The following is a 16,929-nucleotide window of genomic DNA, read 5'->3' as shown; positions in this document are numbered from 1 at the left end:
GCAAAGTGATTCAGTTATACACATACTCATTCTTTTTCAGATTCTTTTCCCATGTGGGCTATTACAGAACATTGAGTGGAGTTTCTGTGCTGTACAGTAGGTTCTTGTTGGTTATCTATTTTATAAATAGCAGTGTGTGTATGCCTCAACCCATTCTGTATCAGTGGTGTATACAGTCTGAGAATCGGAGGTGTTTGGGCTCAATGGGTATTTCTGATCCATCGATGCCACATCTTAGCCACTGGGCCACCAGGAAGTCCGCAGGGTGGATGTCTGGAAGATATGCACTGATGGACTCCAGATGGTTTTTGCAGCCCTCATCCATTCTGATTTCTCAGTGTCAGTGCCCTTCTAGCTCTTTACTCTTAATATCAACCCGGCTTATAGATCAGTTCCTAGAACAAGGTTAAGTGCTAGATAATGTCTTCATCATTGTCATCATTACATCTCTGTACTTTCAAGAACTGATTTTTTTAATCATTTGGGTCAGTTTTAAATAAGCAGAGTCAGTATGACAGAGGTCTTTTAGCTACACATAAATAGATAAATAAATCATTAACTAAAGCTATTAAATGTGAAAAGGCATTATTGCTTAAGTATTAGTTTGAAGTTATAGTAAAGGGACAACTATAAGTTTTCATGATAATTTATTCAAGGAAAGATAAGTCCACCTTGACTTTGCCTGTTTTAGCCAAATATTTTTTATTGACGTATAGTTGCTATATGGTATTATGTAAGTTACAGGTTTATAGTATCGTGATTCACAATTTTTAAAGGTTATACCTCATTTATAGCTATTATAAAATAGTGGCTATATTCTTGTGTCATGCAATACATCCTTGTAGTTTACTTCATACCAAATTGTTTGTCCTGCTTACCCTGCACCCCTATATTGCCCCTCCCCTCTCCTATCTCCCCACTGGCAACCACTTATTTGTTCTCAGCACCTGTGAACCTGCTTCTTTTTTGTTTTATCCACTAATTATTGTATTTTTTTAATTCTACATATAAGTGATATCATATAGTATTTGTCTTTCTCTGTCTGACTTATTTCTCTTAGCATAATGCCCACCCAGTCCATCTGTGTTGCTGCAAATGGCAAGATCTCACCCCTTTTTATGGCTGAGTAATATTCCACTGTGTATGTTTACCACATCTTCTTTATCCATTCATCTTTTGATAGACACTTAGGTTGCTTCTGTATCTTGGCACTTCAAATAATTTATTTTAACTACAAATACACACAGGTGTGTGTGCAGAGATATTATTATTATGGTTATGTGAGAAAAAAATTCTTTAGTGTTACATATATGATATCTACATAAAAAAGATCAGTCATGAGTTGGCCATTGTTAAAGCTGGACAATGTGTACATGAAGATAATTACATTATTTTCTCAACTTTTGTATGTATTTAAGTTTCATGTAAAATGATGGAAACCCAAACACATGCATACACACACATACATATTGTTTGGTTTAAATAAATCCATGCTGGTCTCATCCATTCACCAGACTTCTTAGCTTGAACTGTAATGAGCAGTAATTTTCCAGTATTTCAGAGCATTTGCGACCCTTAGAAATTATCTGCAACAAAGTGCTCATCTTACAGACGAAGCAGTTGAGTCTTTATTGGCAAACAACACATTACTAATTATGCCTTGTGACCGTGTCTCCTAATGTCCTAATCCAGCCTCACAAACAATGTCAGGACCAGAGCAGCTAGTTATACCTCCCAGGGCATCCCTCCTCATACTTTATGGAAGCACTTTTTCTCCCGTGGCCTCTTCCTTCACTTGGTTTACGAAGAGAAAGGTTATAATGTAAAATACATTTTATTTCCATCTCTTATCACTTGATCATGTGGCCGTTTTAGTTCTAAGTGTGTGTCACCCTAATATTTCCAAATAAATGTGCTGAAAACTGCTGCTTCAGAGATAAACTTGTAAAGCAAGGACTTACTTGGTAAATTTGCTTACTCACACCTGACATCATTTTTGTGTTCGTTTTCAAGTGGAAATTAAGTTCTTTGTGGCTCTGGTGCCATCACCCATGACCTGAGGCATTCTCTTTTTCCAGTCAGGGTGTCCTACCTGGTTGTGAGTTCCTGAATGTCACCCACGTGTCCACTTGGCCCCGAGGAGACTAGTTCTGTCTGGGAAAACAGTCCCCTTGTCACTCTGAGGCAGTCCCTAGAGTTCGGCTCAATCTTGGACCAAGCAAATTGCGAAGAGGTCAGGCATGGAAGTGCAGGCTGAAATGAACCTTCCTCTCCACAAGCTTCTCTTCTCAACTTATTTGCCCATTGATGGGCCTTTTGGAGGAAAAGAAAGAGATGGGACGGTTATCCCCAAGGACCAGGCTTTTATTAGACTGTTTATATCTGGATTTCTTCCTTTTTCAGATGGGTGAGTCAAACGAAGATATAGACCAAATGTTCAGCAATTTGCTGGGAGAGATGGATCTCCTGACTCAGGTAAATTCTCCTTCTTAACTTTCAAATTAGGGGGGGGGGGGGAAAAAACAGTGTTACCAAATTTGATTCTAATGTGACAAGAGAGCTATCTTTCTAAAGACTGGAAATTGACAATGTTATATAGTCCTGCTCTAACTGTAGTAGGGGAAAAAAATAAAGCTTTTTTCCTGACTATTACCCTTCTGAGTTCAGTTAACTGAATACCTGGGTCACACACACATTCTGTTATGGCTGTTCTCATGCTCATGGTATTGGTCCCCAGGCAAACCCTCTGCAACCACCACCCTCACTGAACAATTTCCCTGGCAGTTACCTTTATGTAAAGGCTAATCAGCTCATGACTTTCTGCATAAAGCACTAAAATGAGAATCATCCAATATTCCTAAATAAGACAGGGATCCCAAAGTTTTCTACAAAATAAATGAAGACTAATCTATTTTTTATGTTTACTCTAGAAAAATAAATCAATACTAGTTAGCATCTACTTTATATTCTATATGAAATTCAAGGAGGTTCAGACTCTATGAAGGAAGAGACAAAAGATGAGACAATAGGCTTAGAGAGAAGGGGTGCTGACTAAAAACCAGAGGGAGGGTGTTAGGATGGTAGCCACATTTCTGTAGATCTGAGGACTTTTTTCCACCTGTGAAGGGGGAGAGTTTGATGAATGTCTGTGTGTCTCTGTCCACTCACTTCTGCTCCATAGAGGAATGACTATCCTGTTTGGTCCGTTTGGGATTTTCGTAGTGTTGTTGCTGTAACCTCCAGAATAAGACGGGGACCCCTCAGAGTGTCTTGGATCTGCCTTTACTGAGAGCCTTTCTGAGTTTTGATCTTTACTATGCTGAAGTGAGTCCAGTCACGGGGTTTGTTTGGCTAAAACTGATTAAAGGAATTCCTTCCTAAAACTAGTTTCCTTTCTCTTCTTTCCCTCTCTATTTTACTCAAAGCCTGTTACATCACACATTCATGGATACATATTTTGATAGAGAACTATTTCTAGTTTCTTTAAGTAGCCTGATATATTCCTGAGGAAAAAATGAGTTGGCCCTGCTGATTGCAATGTTATACTTCCTAATTATAGTGCTTAAAAAACAACTACTTAATGAGTATTTGTGTATGTGTGTGTACACTTCCTTCCACTAATTTTTTTTGCTCCAGTATCTGCCCCATAGTTTCTCCATCAGCCTTCCCTTTTCTTGGCAATTTTTGCAAGCTTATTCTGGTTTTTAGAATGACTTCTGGGGTTGCAGTCACTCTTCCCTACATTTTATCCTTGATTCTAACTGTCTGGTTCATTTTTTTAAGCTTCTTGATTAATGGTCTTTTTTTTTCTACTTATAACTGATAGTATCTCATTTAACTTATTCTCAAAAATATAATGATTGCTTCTTTCAGAAATCTAAAACATGAACCAGGATATTACTACATCAAATTAACATCAAAAAATACACTTACTGTTATGAAAACATTCATGAGTAGGAACCGGTGAAATCACTTCTCAAACTATGGACTTAAAAATATTTTTAAATATTAGCGTTTAAATCATACAAGAAGTCACTTTTTCACTTAAAAAATAATGTTATTTACAAAATTAGTAACTTACTGTATCTTCATTTCTTTTTAACAAGAGTTTTATTAAATAAGAGCAACAGCATTAACATTTTACTGTGTAATAAAAGATTGCATCGTGAACAGTTATTTTCTTCAAGTGACTAAATATTCCTTTCTTTGATGTCATAACTTAAGTCTTTATGAATTATTTACAGTGAATGTGTCACAAGTGCACCATTACCAGAAATTTTTTCTATTGATTATAAAAACAAACAACTTCGTTTTCATCAGTCTCAGTTGATCTGTTTTGTTTCAAAGGTACTTTCTAGAATAATTTTTAACCTGTCATTTTCTGTAGGGAAAAAAATCACCTAAAATGTGCAAATAAGAATACAGTTTTTAGAAAACATGTTTAGAGAGAACATGGGTAAACAGAGATGATTCTTTACTTAATGATTAATTTGCCCTGCAAAAATGTGAGTATCCTGAATAACTTTGGGGCTGGGGATCTGTTTTCACAGAGTTTAGGAGTCGACATTCTCCCTCCTCCAGAACCCAAACCACCTAGAGCTGAATTTAACTACACTGTGGGGTTTAAGGATTTAAATGGTAAGCCTCATCATTTCTTTTCTTGAGTAATTTGAAATCATAGCAATGACTAAAATCTGTCAGAGTGTAATGGGTAGCACTAGAAAACTAGGAATACACTTCCTTAGTTCTACATATATTCTTCCTGAGGTTTTTAAAATTCACTTCACTTAATTTTATGAAGAAGTTATGTGCAAAATAGCACTGGCTTAGGAGGAAATAAACCCCTTTTACATAGGAGATCCGAACTTGAGTCCAGTGCTGTACATAGAACCGTTGTTGTCCAGTGACTAAGTCATGCCCAGCTCAGCGACCCATGGATTGCAGCATGCCAGGCTCCTCAGTTTTCCACTATCACCTGGAGTTTGCTCAAATTCATGTCCATCGGGTTGGTGTCCATGAGATCTAACCATCTCATCCTCTGCCGCCCGCTTTTCCTTTTCCCTTCAATCTTTTCCAGCATCAGAGTCTTTTCCAATGAGTCAGCTCTTTGCATCAGGTGGCCAAGGTATCAGAGCTTCAGCTGCAGCAACAGTCCTTCCAATGAATATTCAGGGTTGAACCATTAGCATTAATGTAATAATATGCTACATGGTGTTTGTGCTCATGACATTTGGCAGTAAATGATTTCCCCATGCTTTCTGCTCCTTTGTTCCTGAGAAGGCTGTATTTCCCCCATTCCCATTTCCTCAATCTTGTTCACGTTGCACACAGCAGCTAGATTTCTCTTCCTCATCATCACTTCCACCCTGCTCAGCCTTTGTTCATCACACTCACCATCCGGTGACTGCCTGATCAGCCAAGTGCTGTCCCAGCTCGATTCACAGCCAAGGCTCCCTGGATGCACGTGGTCTCGTTAGTTTTCAGTATCCCATGTCTGATCACCACAGTAATCTCACATGTGGAAGAAATTCCAGCGAAACCATCCTCCCTCACCCTCAATCTGAAAATCCGGGTCTGCCCTTTCCTTTAAGAGTTAACTCCCAGGACCTCCCTGGTGGTGGAGTGGTTAAGATTCCTCCATGCTCCCAGTGCAGTAGGCCCAGGTTTGATCCCTGGTCAGGGAACCAAGATCCCACAAGCCGTGTGGCACAGTCAAAAAAACAAAACAGTACTTAACTACTAGTATTAATGTATAGAAAGTCTTGAAAACAAGAGAAAATTCTAAAAAAAAAGAGAGAATTAACTTCCAGCTCACTGTCTTATGAAGTCTTTACCAGTTAATCCCAATTTTTCAAAAACATTTTTTTCACTCCTTAATGCCCTTTGTGCTTTGTTTCCTGCTGTTTGTCATTAGTTGCTCTTTTTGAGATGTGAGAGTTACTATAATTGGATGGTGTGCCCACAGAAACTCTATCCTCACCCCAAATCTCAAGGCATATTAAATAAATCCCAGTTGGTGGAGACCGACTCTCTTCCAAGTATATTCATTCGTGTTGCTCTGTTTGCCATTGTCCAAAGACCTGGGAGAACCTTCCATCTGTTTCCAGCCTCTCCCATCCCCTACTTTGTAAAACTCTAAGATCTTGCACCAGAATGCACAAGAATTCCTCCAATCAGCATTTGGATTTGACTTTATAGGTGGCCTGTGAGGATGCTCAATGTAGGGAAGGCATTTGCCTCCCTTTCATTTCTTTTTTTGGAAGGAAAGGATATTTTTAGCTTTATTGAGGTTTAATTGATGAATAAAACTGTATGATACCTAAAGTGTACAACATGCAGATTTGGTGTGCATATACATTGTGAAAAGATTGCCCCCATCATGATAGTTAACCTATCCATCACCTCACATATTTACTTCTTTTTTTAGTGAGAACGTTTAAGTTCTACTCTTTCAGCAGATTTCAATTATACTATACAGTGTTAGCAACTAGAGTCATCATGGTATACTTAGATCCTCAGACCTTATTTGCCTTATAAAAGTTCATATTCTTTCACCAACCTCATCCTATTTCCCCAACCCCAGCCCCTGGCAACCTATACTCAGACTTACTCTTTTTTTAAAAATTGATTTATTTTTTAATTGAAGGGTAATTGCTTTACAGAAAAGCTGACTCTTTAAAATGACTTTGATTTAGTTTTTCCAGGTACACATCATTATCTTGTTCATGAATGTGATTTTCCCTATCAGAGTCCTTAAATGCACTGGAAGACCAAGATTTAGATGCTCTCATGGCAGATCTGGTAGCAGACATAAGTGAAGCTGAGCAGAGGACAATCCAGGCTCAGAAAGAGTCCCCTCAGAAACAGCCTCACTCAGCAGCCGTGTATGTGCCAAGTGTCCATGGTGCAGCCTCTCCTGGTTACGGAGCACGTGTTGCTGCAACGAGTCAGTTTGATGACTTACCACCGCCACCAGCTGATCCTGTGTTAGACCTTCCGCTGCCACCACCCCCTCCAGAACCCATCTCTCAGGTAAGTCCGTGGGGTCAGGACTCTGGACCTCTGCCACCCATGATCTCTGACTTTCTTCAGAGTGACAGTTCCATTCATAAATTTGTATGCCCAGAGCTCTAAGATTCAAAAAAAAAAACAAGGATTCCAGATATGTTCATTGCAAAGTCAGACATAAAATGCCCGTGAAAGGACACGTTGGTGAGCATAAGGAACTTATTACAGCCATATTCAGGAATTACTACAGTTTGGCTAAAGTCTACATTTGTATGTGGCTTTTCCTGATACTACTCAAACTTTGGGGGTCATATGTGATTAACTTGGTATGAGCTATGGAAATGATTTACACATTGCTGTGTCCCTGGTCCTCGCCCAGTACATAAAGAATAGAAGGCATTCCTTACATGTTTCTAGATTGAACTAAATGGAATTTTGCTGAATTTGACAGCCTTGTTCATTGGCAAAGATATCACTTTTAAGGTCAAAGTTGGAAGGGGTGTTATGGGCAAGCAGGTGATAAGTGTTTGATATTAATAGATTTCTGGGGAGTTCATATTGTCATTATTTGGGATGTCAATTTATGTCCCTCATCAATGCAAAAAGGGTGCTTTAAGGATTTTGCTAGGGTAAGCCACTTTTAAAATATTTTAGAGGAATAACCTAGCTCTATTTCCTGTGGCTGTCACATTTATTGTACTGTATGCTGATCAGTACTTATAAATACAACACTAGTAACCCTGAAAATCCCTACAGTATCTTTTGGATGAATATATATGAAATATAAACAAATATCAAATACTACTCATTGCTGTATTGTGTGATTATTGTATAAAAATTATTTGAGAATTGGTGATCCATTTAGAACAGAGGCTCTTTTTTCCTCCAGTTTATTGAGATATAATTGACGTATAATATTACAGAAGTTTCAAAGGGCCTGGTTGAGTCCAAAAAACTTTTCAGAGAGAATTTTGTACATTTATATTATTTACAGCAAGATGCAGTAACATAGGGCTTCCCCAGTGGCTCTGCAGTAAAGAATCTACCTGCAAGTCAGGAGCCGCAGGAGACATGGGTTCCGTCCCTGGGTTGGGAAGATCCCCTGGAGGAGGGCAAGGCAACCCACTCCAGTATTCTTGCCTGGAGAATCCCATGGACAACGGAGCCTGGTGGGCTACAGTCCATAGGGTCGTAAAGAGTTGGACATGACTGAAGAGACTTAGCATGCACCTATGCAGTAACGTAAGACTTCCCTGGTGGCTCGGTGGTAAAGAATCCAGCTGCCAATGCAGGAGATGCAGGTTCGATCCCTGGGTTGGGAATATTCCCTGAAGGACATGGCAGCCCACTCCAGTGTTCTTGCCTGGGAAATCCCATGGACAGAGGAGCCTGGCAGGCTACAGTCCTTGGGATCACAAAGAGTCAGACACGACTTAGCAGCTGAGCGCAAGCACGACTATTCAAGTTTAAGTTGTACGGCATGATGAGTCTTAACCACTGGACAGCTACGCAAGTACCAGTACAGCCTTTTATCAACACAAAGTGGCTAAGACACTAGCAGTGGTGGGAATACTTACTCGCTAGTGTGATTAATGGACTGTGTTGACGTCTTACATTTTACAGGAAGAAGAAGAAGCTCAAGCCAAGGCTGATAAAATAAAACTGGCATTGGAAAAACTGAAGGAGGCCAAGGTCAAGAAGGTAAACTATGAATCACTTGCATGGGGCCGTCAAATTAACAGCTTCTTCATACACTTAAGGGTGTACAGTTTACATTCAAGTGGGACTTTCCAATGAGTTGTATTTTTTTTTGACTTAAGGACAAAGATAAATTATTCTTTCCATGACACCAATTGCTCATTTGGGATTGATAAATAGGGAACCTATGTTAGTGTCAGTGTGGAAGTTTCCAGGTTTCTGCCACCAGGGCTCGCTCCCCTGAGGATGCCCTCTGGGTTCTGCTCCCTCTTGGGTAATAGCAGGTGGCATCCTCTTCTGGGCCCACCTCAATTTGGTTAGAGTTCAGCTTCCACTGGCATCACCTCATTTCCACAGTTGCTTTTGTGCATGTCATATACCCCCTGGTGCAACCCCTAGCCTGCCCTGGGTGTCTGAGTTCTCCCCTGCAGTTCCAAATGTTCTTCTGACTGTTGCTGTGTGTTCAAAGTTGTGTAGGTTTTGAGTGACCTGCCCCAACCCTGTGGTCCCAATAAGCGTGTAATTTATTGTGCATTTTCCGTAGCCTTTTCCAGAGACACATTTATTATATTGTATCAGAAACAGACATATTTAACCTCAATAAAAGCATCTGCCTAATAATAAAGTTTTAATAATAGTTAATTTGGTAAATTAAGGGAAGGATAAACAGTTTCACCTCGACCCGTGAGGCATACGCCATTACTGAGACTCATTAAGAGCTTTTTACTTACAGTTGAGTGAATTACTCTTTTCATAGAGGGTGTTCGACTTTATGTTCCTGCAGCCCCTCTCATGGTTCTTTGAATGAAGGAGTTCAACACATGCTGATTGATGTTTAATAAATATTCCTTCATTTCCCCAGGATCCAGACAGTCAAGGTTCATCTGTGAGTTTCCAGATCAGCCTGGTTCCTTTCATTTCAAGCACGCATGCACCTTCTTACTATTTTCCTTCCTATTCTCTGTGTATAATTACATTCTGTGGTCGGTTACTGAGCTGATGCATCTGAGAGGGCCATTTCCTTCCCTGCCTCATACTCTGTGAATCCCTGGTTAAATCCAGCTCTCCTCCTGCTCAGCCCGGGCCCTCAGTGCTGCCGGAGCTCCCCACTCCAGTCTCTGTCTCACGAACCCAGAGAACTGCTTCCACCTTGTCCTCCCCCTGAAAACCTCCAGTACCTCCTCCCTCTTCCTCATGATGCTGCCATCCATTGCAGAGAAGTAGAAGCGATCCAAAGAAAGGTTCCACAGGCTTCTAACATATTGGCCTCCTGCCCGCCTGCACCTCCGGCAGCTGGTCCATAGTCTTGTACCTGTGGATGGACTGTGATGTTTCTAAAACCAGTCTCCTTCGTGTGCTTAACTGGAGATGAAGAGGACAGGGACAAGTGAGCGGTATTTCCCACTGGAGACCGGAAGCCAGAGAAGGTTGTCATAATTCAGTTGAGGTGAATTGTAGCAGCAGCCAAAGCACCACCTGCCTCTAGTCAACAAAGTGTATGTGAAACAGAAGCTGCTCTGATCGGGGGGAGAGAAAAGAAAATTAAGAAGCCTAGGTGTATATATTTTCTGACTTGAGGTACTCGAGACTTATTTCTAAAAATAAAAAGCTGTGTGGCACAGATAACTTAAAAAAATAACTGAATCATACTCATCTGTTAATAAATAAGGTCTACTAACACATAATCTACAGCATGTTTTATAAAGGCTGGAAATCAAGTTGACCTGAAGTACTCTGTCCTCAAATATTCTGCTGGGTGTTGTCATCTTTTTGGATGATGAATGACGTACCTGGTTTGTGGTGCAAAGTTTTTAGAACTGGAAAGAGTATCAGGCTCACTCACTGACTGTATTTGTTTCTTTGTGGTAAAGAATCGGCCTACCAATGCAGGAGAAGCAAGAGGTGTCACTTTGATCCCTGGGTGGGAAAGATCCCCTGGAGGAGAAGATGGCAGCCCACTCCAGTAAACTTGCCTGGAAAATCCCATGGTCTTTACTACAATGGATTAGAAAGGGGAAGTCTTTTCATTCTGGAATCATTTTGCCCTATATCATATGGTATTGACGTGAAATGGGGTCGCAAGGAGTCAGACATGACTGAGCGACTGAACTAAACTGATTGATGTGAAAAGTACTCAGCTTGCTGCATCACGTAACCGTGCTTTAGGGTGTCATGTGGTGGTATAGAGCTACCCTTTAGCTTGGAAACGGGAAGAAAGCTGTGAAGAAGAGTCAACGTGGCTTCTTCTTGCTCAACGTCACCTGCCTTCTCTTGTTGTTTTCCCTAAGTTTCATAATTGTGGACATTCGTAACTACATGTGGGTTAAATTTAGTTTGCAGTTTCTGCCAAAAGAAAAACCAAAACCCAGCCCTTTCCATTATTGCATCATTGTCAAACTATGCGGTTTGCTTTTTTTTTTTCTCTCTTTAAAAACAAAAGATAACACCAAACTATGTTTTATTTTCTCAAGAATTCCTAAGCAAGAAAAAATGTGGTCAAAAGTCATTGATTTTCCCATCGGGAACATTGTCCTCTAAATCCTAACATTGGTAGGGTTTCTTAGGACCCGTAGCTACTTTATAGCAATAATCCTCAGCAGAGAGCAATGGGTATGCCTTCTATGGAAAATAAGCCATGGTCATGCTGATATTTGAGGAATTTCTGTTTTTCCATGCACCCCTCCAAGCGTGATTTCTTAGGTCAGATGATGTTTTTGTTGGGTTTTTTGGCCATGTGGTATGCCATATGCGATCTTACTTCGCCGACCAGGGATTGAACCCTGGTACCCTGCAGTGGAAGGGTGGAGTCTTAAGCACTGAACTGCCAGGAAAATCCCCAGATGAATGTCTTTGACACTGTGGTATTACTTGAGCCTGTTGTGTTAAATACATCAAAAGATGAACACACAACAAAAACAAAGTGTCCAACTAGAAGTGTCTGGGCTTCAGGTTTCAAAGGAAAGAAAGTATTCTTTGGCCACGCCTGGAATAAAAGCCTAATTGGAATGGACTCAGGAGGAGGAAATGTACTTTACTGCCCCAGTGTTTGCATTTGAGTCTCAAGAGTGCAACTGGGGGAAGGGAAGATACTAGGGAGTGTTTGACACGTGGTCCTTGCCTGCTCCTCACCCAGATTCTTATCACCACCCACACCCTTGGTTGCTCTCCGTCACTCTGCACAGCAGTCCGCAGGAACTGTGTGTGCCCTTCACCATCCACTGCAGTGTCTTCAGGATCCCACGGTGAGAGAGGGTCCAGCGAGGCAGTTTGCCCGCTGCTCAGAATATGGCCCAGACTTTAAGGGGAGGAAGAAATGTTGCCAATTGTATGACTTCTTTTTCCATTCCGTCTAAATACTTTTTTTTTTTTCCCATTCCGTCTAAATACTTTTTATTTATTTATTTTTAAAAAGTATTTATTTGGCTGCACTGGATGTTAGTTGCCACACACAGGATCTTCAGTCTTTGTTGAGGCATGAGGGCATCTTTAGCTGTGGCGTGAGAACTCCTGTTGTGGCACATGGGATCTGGTTCCCCAACCAGGGATCAAACCTGTGCCCCATGCATCGGGAGCGTGGAGTCCCAGCCACTGGCCCAGCAGCGAAGTCCTAATACTTTTTAAATAATGACACGCTTCCTATGTGAGTAACCAGGACCAACCTTAGACAAACAATAGGCAGAACTTGTCTCTATCTCACACTTCTCTTTTCAAGCAAGAATAGAGATTTAAGCAAGAGTGTTTGGGGGCTCTGGGTGACAATGTTGCTTCGGGAATTCTCTGCTGGCGGTGTGTGGAGTAGCTTCAAGCACTGCAGGCTGGAGGTTGGATGGGGATGGTCTGGAACGGGAAAGACAGTCCCATGTGGCAGAGATGGACTCTGAATTAGGGAGGACCAGTGATTTTGGTGGGCTTCCTTGGTGGCTCAGACGGTAAAGAATCTGCCTGCAATGCAGGAGACCCAGGTTCAGTCCTTGGGTCGGGAAGATTCCCTGGAGAAGGGCATGGCAACCCACCCCAGTATTCTTGTCTGGAGAATTCCATGGACAGAGGAGCCTGATGGGCAACAGTCCATGGGGTTACAGAGAGTCAGTATCTCCCTCATCAGAATGCAGAGTCTCTGACCACAGGGCAAGCACTTTGCTTATTGTGTATGATTTCTGTTTTTGTGAATTGGTTTCTCTAGCACCTGTCTGTATTCCTGCACCTTAAACAAATGCTTGGCACATGAAGAGTCTGTGGGATACCTTCTTACCTAAATATGCAGAAGCAATAGCAGGTGAAACCTGAACCTTTCTCAGTGGCCTTCTCCAGTTGCTGGAATTTACTGGCTGTCCTGTGGCTTTATCCTCAGCTCGTTGTCAAGATACACATGAATGATAACAGCTCGAAGTCACTGATGGTGGATGAACGGCAGTTAGCCCGAGACGTTCTCGACAACCTTTTTGAGAAAACCCACTGTGACTGTAACGTGGATTGGTGTCTTTATGAAATATATCCAGAACTACAAATTGGTAAGTCCCAGTCCTAATGGCAGAAACCTGTGGTTTGCTTTATTATATTATGGGTTTTGATCTAATTACGAAGAAGAGTTTTGTTCAAGGCTGTGAAGACCTCCCCATCCATCACTTGCCTTATGTCAGATTCAGTGCTTGTCTCTTGGCTTGATGTGTGGTGAAGACTCAGATGGAAGCAGGTGGCCAGACCCGGGGGAGTGTGTGCATTATTGCAGCTACTTCTCTAGCAGATCCAAAAGGAGAGTGAGTGACAAGATGATACTTCTTACTGCTTAGCCAGCTGAACAGATGGGCCTGGGTACGGACCAGCCAGTGTCTCTTTAAAGTTTGCTTCTTTAAACTCTAAGGCAGTCATCCCACACCTTTTTGATACCAGGGGCCAGTTTCATGCAACTCTGTTTCCCCACAGACCTGGTCAGGGGTAGAGTTGGGATGTTTCAAGCATGTTACATTTACTGAGTTCATTGAACAGGAGAAGGTGGATCTCTGGCAGCAATACGAGCGATGGGGAGCAGCTGTAAATACAGATGAAGCTGCTTCACTCACTCGCCCGCCGCTCACCTCCTGCCGCTCAGCTGGGGTTCCTAACAGGCCACGGACCGATACCGGTCTGTGGCCCAGGAGTTGCTGACCCCTGCTCTTGGGTAACTCTGCCATGGGCCTCACGTCACTGTCCACTTCTCTTCTCCACGCCTCACTCACTTAGTATCTGATACTTTGTCTAGTGGAAGAGGCTCAGCCCCGAAGAGCAAAGGACAGTTGATAGAAGTTGATGAACTAAAAGCAGTTAAAGAAAGATTCTGTTACTTCTCATTTTTAATCCACTCACAAAACAATTGTCTCCCGGGAGAGCTGGGATACAGAATGGTTGGGATACAAGATTGCCTGTTTTAGAAGCTTTAGGTATATGTCTTACTGGAGGAAATGATCTACAAGAAAATAATCCTCCAAGTTTTCTTCAATTCTTAGAGTCAAATAGAGAGAAGACAGAAAGGAAGGTTTAGGGTTGGTTTTGATATTCATATAATACTTTGTGTTTTATATGTATTTCATATGTGTTTAGGGAGCAATGTTTTGTGGGGCCCACAACCTCTAGGATCTAATTCCTGATGATCTGAGGTGGAGCTGACGTAATAATAATAATAATAATAGAAATAAAGTGCACAATAAATGTAATGCCCTTGAATCATCCTGAAACCATCTCCCATCCCCGGTCGGTGGAAAAATTGTCTTCCATGAAACTGGTCCCTGATGCCAGAAAGGTTGAGGACCTTTGTATAAGTGCTTATTAGTTATCTCACAATTTCATTCAAAGTTATTTACCCAATTACTGCCTACTTGTCCTCCTTCCAGGGTGGAGGGCTATTTAAAGTAGTGAAAAGCCCAAATACAAAAAAAGAGCAATGGCTGAGCACTACCACTATATTGTAGGTTCATCTGCCATGTTTTTTATGGGAAGTAAGTTGAAGATCTGAGACTGAAGAATAGACATAACAGGGATGTTACAGTATGACATCATGTAAGAATTAGGAATTTCTAAAATCAATGAGAAGTAGGAAACATTGTGTTAGCTCAGTACCAACTTATTTCTGTGTTGGAAACCCCGATGTCTTGGGTCTGAAAAAATGCTTTCTCTTGTTACATCAGAAAGGTTTTTTGAAGACCATGAAAATGTTGTTGAAATCTTATCAGACTGGACAAGAGACACAGAAAATAAACTGTTGTTTTTGGAGAAAGAGGAAAAATATGCTGTATTTAAAAACCCCCAGGTAAGATAATTTATATATTGTTAAACCATATAAAATATCCATTCTGTAATGTCAACTTGTGTCCTCACAAGATATCTCACAAAATTTCACATTATTCATTATCTCACAAAATATCACAAATGTATTCCTTTCAAAGAAATATGAACTCAATGCTTAGGGGTCAGGACAGGGGCCCCTCATGCCCACGTGGTCCTGTCTCTTTTGGGTAAAGTGGTTGGGAGAGTAGAACCTTACTGTCCTAATTAAAGCAACTTTGTTGACGAAGCAGCTGAGTCTCTCTCAGTTTCTCAGGCCAGTTGGCGTTGGGAAAGTTCCTCTTCCCAGTTAACTGTGGTCACAGAGTGGTCTGCTCATCCTAAAAAAGTGCCAGGTGTTCAGATGAACACAGGAACCTCAGCTGTAACCCAAAGAGTTTTGTTTTCCCAGCTGTGCTAATGTGTAGCCCCCACTGTGCGAAGACCAGTGGGGCCCGAAACCAAAATAAGAAGTGTGAGGCCTGGGGTCTGTGTCTGGAGAGGGTGACCCACCTTGGTATTAACGTTAGCCGACCTTCTTGCCTGGAGCCCCGAAGAATGTCTTTTTTCAGAGAACGTATGGTGAAAACAAATTAAGGTCACCTGTTTGCTGTCTTGCTGTTCATTTCTTTTTATAAACATCTTTTATGTCTCTGACTTCAAAATTAATATCAATTTATTGGAAAAAAACTGAAAAGTAGAAGAAAGGAAATTTAAGTATTCCCACAGTTCAGTGATCATCACTATTGACACTTCAGGCAATTTTTGTTCCACTGTTCTGTTGCTTAACCGAAATTTGGTAGTGGTGGTAGTTTATTTAGTTGCATGGATGGAACCACAGTGGCATGCTTCCCCTTGGGTGCAGAAGGGCACCAGCCACCATGGGGGAAAATGACCTCATGGTCTCTGCCCTCCTTTCCAACCTCCCTCTCCTGCCAAGGTTCATCTCTGACCATCCGAGACCAGGCCCAGCTGGAAGGAAAGTCATACAGGCATCCCATTTACAACCTCCAGAAGGGGCTTTTATTTTATTTTTTGTTGATTGGTTTTACTTATTTGGCTACACTCGGCCTTAGTTGCAGCACTAAGGATCTTAGTTGCAGCAAGATCTTTAGTTGTGGCATGCAGGCTTTTTGTTGAGGCATATGCACTATCCCTGACCAGGGATCAAACCCGGGCCTCCTGCTTTGGAAGGGTGGAATCTTAACCTCTCGAGCACCAGGGAAGTCCCTGGGAGGGGCTTCTCCTTTAAAACAAAATCATCTCTTGACTTCAGTGCCCAGAGCCCCTGACTGGCCAGCGTGGGCCTGTGTATCAGTCAGGGGTGGAGGCGTGAACACAACCTGAGGATCCCAGTGGCTTCCAGCAGCAGGTATTTCCTCTCTCCTAGGGCCGGCAGGTCATCAGGTCCTCTGTCCCCGGCTCCACAGTGTGAGTCAGAGCAAGGGAGTGCCACGTGCCTCTAACTGTCCTCAGACCAGCAGCCACCTGTGAAACTGTCCTCCTGGTGAAGGGCAAGCGTGCCGGAGAGACCGTGGAAAAACACCATGCCACCTCTCAGGCCCTCTGCTCCCATGGACCCACATTCTGTTCTCCCACCCACATTCTGCTGGCCCAAGCAAGTCGTGTGGCCAAACCGAGCATAAGGTGGCAAGGACATGCACTCCAGCCATCCCGGCGGGCGGGCACCGCACAGTCAGTAGCTGACCCATCGGTGAATTCTGACACAGGACGGAAGAGAGGACTTGGGGTGATGGTCTGGGCTGCATCAGCTGCTTGTTCACCAGGGCCCCAGAGATACCCAGTAATTTTTTTTTTTTCCCAGTAATTTTTTTAATTGAAGTATGTTGATTTATAACTTTTGTGTTAGATTCAAATGTACAGGAAAGTGATTTGGTCATACACACACACACGTATATATTCTTT

General features: G+C 42.0%; 1 protein-coding gene across 1 annotated transcript in view; it reads left to right on the top strand.

Annotated features, from left to right (window-relative positions):
• The window catches only part of APBB1IP (amyloid beta precursor protein binding family B member 1 interacting protein), a 72,277-nt gene that overhangs the window by 34,600 nt on the left and 20,748 nt on the right, over nucleotides 1-16,929 (top strand). Inside the window, exons 2-7 of the mRNA XM_061126107.1 lie at nucleotides 2,404-2,475; nucleotides 4,551-4,638; nucleotides 6,749-7,032; nucleotides 8,632-8,709; nucleotides 13,058-13,217; nucleotides 14,868-14,989. Of these exons, the coding sequence (XP_060982090.1) occupies nucleotides 2,404-2,475; nucleotides 4,551-4,638; nucleotides 6,749-7,032; nucleotides 8,632-8,709; nucleotides 13,058-13,217; nucleotides 14,868-14,989 (804 nt within the window). The remainder of the gene's footprint in view (nucleotides 1-2,403; nucleotides 2,476-4,550; nucleotides 4,639-6,748; nucleotides 7,033-8,631; nucleotides 8,710-13,057; nucleotides 13,218-14,867; nucleotides 14,990-16,929) is intronic.

The sequence above is a fragment of the Dama dama genome, chromosome 23 (genome assembly GCF_033118175.1).
Source record: "Dama dama isolate Ldn47 chromosome 23, ASM3311817v1, whole genome shotgun sequence".
NCBI lineage: Eukaryota > Metazoa > Chordata > Mammalia > Artiodactyla > Cervidae > Dama > Dama dama.
Note: the sequence above shows the minus strand (reverse complement) of the source record. Positions and strands in the feature narration are given on the sequence as shown.